Source organism: Ornithorhynchus anatinus, chromosome 9 (assembly GCF_004115215.2).
Source record: "Ornithorhynchus anatinus isolate Pmale09 chromosome 9, mOrnAna1.pri.v4, whole genome shotgun sequence".
Taxonomy (NCBI): Eukaryota; Metazoa; Chordata; class Mammalia; order Monotremata; family Ornithorhynchidae; genus Ornithorhynchus; species Ornithorhynchus anatinus.
The window spans coordinates 42,612,531-42,618,530 of NC_041736.1; the positions used below are offsets into that span (position 1 = coordinate 42,612,531).

The 6,000-nt window shown below is 50.1% G+C and overlaps 1 protein-coding gene across 1 annotated transcript in view; it reads right to left on the bottom strand.

Annotated features, from left to right (window-relative positions):
• The window catches only part of DSTN (destrin, actin depolymerizing factor), a 30,903-nt gene extending 25,866 nt beyond the window's left edge, over positions 1 to 5,037 (bottom strand). The window contains exon 1 of the mRNA XM_029072313.1: positions 4,958 to 5,037. Coding sequence (XP_028928146.1) covers positions 4,958 to 4,960 — 3 coding nt within the window. The 5' untranslated portion in view covers positions 4,961 to 5,037. The remainder of the gene's footprint in view (positions 1 to 4,957) is intronic.
• Positions 5,038 to 6,000: the final 963 nt, after the last annotated feature.

Sequence of the window (6,000 nt, forward strand, 5' to 3'; positions counted from 1 at the left end):
TTACTCTATATTTACATAACCTCCTAATCATCACGCACTACGTGAGCCAACTTTCACCAAAGAGTTTTATTGGAGTACGGCCTTTCTTCCCTTAGTTCCGCAGGCATGAAAGAACCTATTAATTTCTAAAAGTCAGTAACAATTAAGCTCAGCTACCCCCAAACTTTAAAGTCAGGAATGAATTGAAATACAATTTAATTGTGTTCATTCTTAGTAAGGAACAGAGGTTTAAGTGTTCCTTAAACTAAGTCATTTGAAAAAAATTATGCCCGAAAGTTAATTTTCACCATCCCTACCCCCAATCCCAACTAACTGGAAAAAATAAACACCATGCATTTTTATGTACAAAAACCTTGTTTCCATATGCACAGATACTTCTTTCCCAAGGAAAAACTATATTATATAAGCTGATCAAGCTCAATTTAGCACCCACCATTCAATCAATGGTATTTGAACATTCGCAGTGTGCAGCAAATACAAGAATTGGTAGACGAGATTCTTGCGCGTAAGAAGTGCAGTCTACAGTCCATTTTGCAGTAACAGTTCATATGACATATGAGAAATGTAACACGGGGAGGGAAGAAAGATTTTACGATACAAGATTTTTAAAGTTAAACTTGCCATTATATATGTTTATTCTAAGTAGCTTCTTGCCTTGTCAAATTATCCAAGTATTTCACTTATTAATCTTCACGTCACCCCTGTAGGGCACCAAACATTATAATACTTCCATTTAAACTGTCAATGGTGGATTAGAGTGCAATACTTGTTATAACCTTGCCTTAGGCTTGATAATAGACAATGCTCCTTTAATCTGCTAGAGTATTTCTACAGCTACTCCTCAGATGAGTGCTGATATCTTAAACCTGGGCCTCTTAGTCCAACTTTGTGCCTTAGAGTCAAGCATAGAACAAGCACTGTATACACCATAGTCACTTCACAAACTTAATACTGGGCTTACGCTCTACTTCCAGGGCATATTAGCTTCACTTTGGATTTGATGCTATTTGAAAATAGAATTTTTGTGCAATTAGGGCACTGATATGTTTTATTTCATTTTCATTAATTCAACTGTATTTATTGATGATGGTGGTGTATGTTAAGTGCTTAGTAGGTGCCAGACACTGTACTAAGTGCTGGGGTGGATACAACAAATCAAGTTGGACACAGTTCCTGTCCCATGTGAGGCTCAAAGTCTTAATCCCTATTTGACAGATGAGGTAACTGAGGCACAGAGAAGTACAGTGACTTGCCCAAGGTCACACAGCAGACAAGGTGTGGAGCTGGTACTGGAACCCATGACCACCTGACTCCCAGGCCTGCACTCTATCCACGACTCCATGCTGCTTTTCATTTACTGGGTGCAAAGTTCTGTACTAAGTGCTTTTGGAGAGTATAATTTAACAATAAACACAGTCCCTGCCCACAACCAGTTTACAATCTAGAGGGGGAAGCTATTTTGTCTAGCTACCATTTCAAAAGGAATCTCTAACATTTACAAGCTGGTTGCCATTCACAGAGGGGAGCACAAACTTGTATAAGAAGTGAAAATTGAAGTTAGCTTCCTTGTGCAGTGAAACAGAACCAATAACTACTGTGCAAATGTTTAGTCTTTCCCATATATGCTAAAGGTAGCAATTGATGAAGCCATGCATTCTACTGCCTGGAAGAGGCGTAAGAACTGAAAAAGTTTAGCAGCAAGAGTGTAGTTAAAATCCAAAACCAAAGAGCACTCCCTTAAATGCCCAGGGATAACACAGTTTACTGCTGAAAACACAAGATTTGATTTTTGCACCATTACGGAAAGAATGTTAGGTCCAAATAAGGCTGTCCACCCAGATCTATAATATGGTAGTTGTGTTCTTGTAGATCCTCATGTTTAAGGAAAACTTGAAGTGTAGCATTCATCCTACATCTGACTCTGGGAGTCTGAGGCCAACGTTTTCCAATTCTGCTGTCATAATCTATCCCAAACATATATGAAAAATATGCATATAGTCAGAACTGAGTTTAACTTCTAGCTCCTATATCAGGACCTGAACTTTCCAGAATAGTAGCAAAGAGCAAGAAGTAGTTCAAGAAATGGGTCTCAAGGATCCTGGTTCAGGGAAATGTGTTATTTTCTGGAGTGTAGCACTATGAAATAAAACATCTAGAAAAATAACTCTAAGCTCAAGGTTTGATAGTCCATTACAAGAAAGAGTATTTGATTCAACTCAAGGTTTAGAAATTTCAATTTTGCCCAAAAAGTGCTGTTATTCAAAGCAATAAAATGATCTAGTCTCCCACTGTCTTTAGTCCTCCCTGGAGTGGAAGCTGATTTGACTTTTAGGCCACAAGGATTCAATTTAGTTCCCTGAAACGGCAATTTCTTGAATAGGCAATGGGAGAAACTACCTCATTATATTTCATTTCTTCAGATGCGAAATGCTTAAGTTAACTTAACAGATCACTTTTCCAATCAAAAATGGATAAGCATAGGATTACAAATCATAATCCAGGAGTACTGCCAATAAGAGAGTCAAACTGCATGATCCTATTTTAGCACCACCAAATGACACAGTTAACAAACAGTTCAGACAATAGCTTAGATGTCCAGCATTCAAGGCACCTTTCATTTTGTCTGAAATTCTGAGCCTGTCGAGAGTCCAACAACAGGGCTCTATAATCCTCAAATCTTTAGAAGCTCTTCAGTATCACAAACCAGGACGAAGCCACAAAATCGAAGGCAAAGCTCGGTTTCAAATATTTTACGTATATATACATTCCTTCACAAGGAAGGCGGCTAGCTAAAACTCTTTCAACATGAGCATAGAACTGTCACTTGAGAAGGGCTGACTTTAAATAACTTGACCCCCAAAACTGAATTTTTAAAAAATTCTTAGGCTCTTTGTCTAACGGTTGAGACTCTAGCATGGAGACGTACGAAAATCATTCTAAAAACGCAGTTACACAGGCCAGTCCTCTCTCAAAGCCTGGTAAGCCTTTGCTTGCAAATCATTGACCAAAAATGGTCATGGTTCTTAAGGTTGGGTGGCCTTTGGTGAAATGGAGACATTTCTTCTACCTGACCTTCAGGACAGAGAAGCAGCTCAGTGGAAAGAGCCCGGGCTTGGGAGTCAGAGGTTGTGGGTTCTAATCCCAGCTCTGCCACTTGTCTGCTGCGTGACCTTGGGCAAGTCACTTCACTTCTCTGGGCCTCAGTGACTTCATCTGTAAAAACGGGGATTAAAAAGTGTAAGCTCCACGTGGGATAATCTGATGACCCTATATCTACCCCAGCGCTTAGAACAGTGCTCAGCACATAGTAAGTGCTTAACAAGTACTATTATTATTGGTTCAGTGGAAAGAGCACGGGTTTGGAAGTCAGAGGTCGTGGGTTCTAATTCCAGCTCTGCCACTTAGCTGAATGACCTCGGGCCAGTCACTTCACTTCTCTGTGCCTCAGTTTCCTCATCTGTAAAATGGGGAATTAAGACTGCGAGCCCCACGTGGGACAACCTAATTACCTTGTATCTACCCAGCGCTTAGAACAGCGCTTGGCACATAGTAAGCGCTTAACAAATACCAAATTATTATTATTATTACCCCCTAAGCCTCGATAATGGGGGTTAAAAACTGTAGTCTTTGCAGTCTACATCGGTAAGAACCTACAGGGCTTTTGTGGCGCGGATGACTTGCAGTATTTTTAAAAAGCGGCTGGATTTAGGAGGGTTGGCATCACCTGCCCTACCGACTTCCAGCTCGGCATTAAATACCCACCGGCAGACAAAAATTTCCGACCCTAAATAGAGAGATGCAGCAGGGAGGGGTCAGGCTAGAGGCTGCCAATATTCGCCCGAGGGCTGCTGCGGGAAGCCGATTTGCAGAGAGGACGAACAAAGCCCGCAAAGCTGCCCTGTTTTGAAGCAACCAGGGGTCATATTCGTTCGGGATCACCCCCTTCTCCTCCCAGATATGGAGCTCTTGGGGTGGATGATGACCCAAAATTAATTGAGGAAAGGATTAAAAAAAAAATCAACAACAAAAGGCCCGCAGGCGATGGTTTCCTCGTCCCAGGCCCCTTGGAAACGGCTGCCTCCTAACCCCCCTCCCCTCCAGGATTTTTTTTTTTTGGACGATAAATCGATTTTTTTTCCCCCCAGTGGCAGCGAGGGACGAGAGGAGGATGATGGGGAAGGCCGAGGAGCCGCACCTTCAGGCAATGGACCCGATGCCAGGGTGGAGGGAGATTTTCCTCCGTCCCAAAAAAGGGGTTTAGGGGAGGGAAGACGGTCCTGAAGGAAGACAGCGGGGCTGGGGGGAAGGGGCAGATTCCTCTGGGGCTGGGGCAGGTCCCCCTGCGGATGGGGCAGGTTCTTCTGGGGATGGGAAAAGGTCCCGCGGGGGATGGGGCAGGTTCCTCGGGGGATGGGGCAGTTCCCCCTGGGGATGGGGCAGGCTCCCCTGGGGATGGGGCAGTTCCCCCTGGGGATGGGGCAGTTCCCCCTGGGGATGGGGCAGATTCCCCTGGGGATGGGGCAGGTCCCCCTGCGGATGGGGCAGGCCCCCCTGCGGATGGGGCAGTTTCCCCTGGGGATGGGGCAGACCCCCCTGGGGATGGGGCAGTTCCCCCTGGAGATGGGGCAGATTCCCCTGGGGATGGGGCAGGCCCCCCTGCGGATGAGGCAGTTTCCCCTGGGGATGGGGTAGGCCCTTATGGGGATGGGGCAGGTCCCCCTGGGGATGGGGCAGGCTCCTCTGAGGATGGGGTAGGTCCCTCTGGGGATGGGGCAGGTCCCCGCAGGCGGGGAGAGATGGAAGCTTTGCCTGGTGAGGCCGGACGCGGGGGAGAGGGGGGCCTCGTCTCCAGCCTTCCTCACGGTCGGCGGGGGGATCGGGGGGATGGGGAGGACGGGGAGGATGAGGAGGAGGAGGAGGGGAGCGAGCCCTTCCCCGCGGGGCCGGGGCCACTCACCATTTTGCGGCGACTGCGGCTCTGCGGCCTCTCGTCAGCGGAGCGAGCGGGGAGCGAGCGGGCGCGCGGGCAGGCGGGCAGGCGCGCGGGGGGGGAGCGAGCGGGCGCGCGCGCGGGGAGCGAGGCGGCGGCGCGAGCCCAGCGGAAGCGCTGCGCACGTCACGCGCCCCGGGCGCGCGGGGGGGGGGGAGGGACGGGGGACGGGGGCGCCGTTGCTATGGGAGGACCCCGTCTTAGCAACGCCCCGCCTTAGCGGGCCGGGCCCCTCGCTCCCCTCACCTGCTTGGGGAGAGGAAGGGGAGGAGAACGAGGAGGGGGCGGGGGGCTCGCTCACCTGCCCGTCAATCGGGGGCGGCCGGGGTGTGTGTGTCTGGGGGGGCTCAGCCACCTGCCTCTCCATCAGGGGCGGTCGCAGTGTGTGATGGGGGCTCGGCCATCCGCCTGTCAATCAGGGGCAGAAGGTGGGGGGAGGCTAGGTCACCTGCCTGTCAATCAGGGGGACCGGTGGGGGGGGGGGGCTCCTCACCTGCTGTCAATCAGAGGCGACAGGTGTGTGTGGGGTGGGGGAGAGGGGGCTTGGCCACCTGCTGTCAATCAGAGGGGGCTGGTGTGTGTGTTGGGGGGGGAGGGTGGGCTCAGCCCCCTGCTGTCAATCAGAGGTGACAGGTGTGTGGGGTGGGGGAGAGGGGGCTCGGCCACCTGCTGTCAATCAGAGGGGGCTGGTGTGTGTGTGTGTGTGTGTGTGTGTGTGTGTGGGAGGGTGGGCTCAGCCCCCTGCTGTCAATCAGAGGCGGCTGGGGTGTGTGTGTGTGGTGGAGCGGAGGGGGCTCGGCCACCTGCTGTCAATCAGAGGGGGCAGGTGTGGGGGGGGGGTTTGGCCACCTGCTGTCAATCAGAGGTGGCCGGGGTGTGTGTGTGTGGGGGGCTCGGCCAAGGCCACCTGCTGTCAATCAGGAGCGGCCAGTGTGTGTGTGTCTGTGGGCTTGACCATTTGCCTGTCAATCAGGGGCCGCCAGTGGGGGGGGGGTTAGGTCACCTGCCTG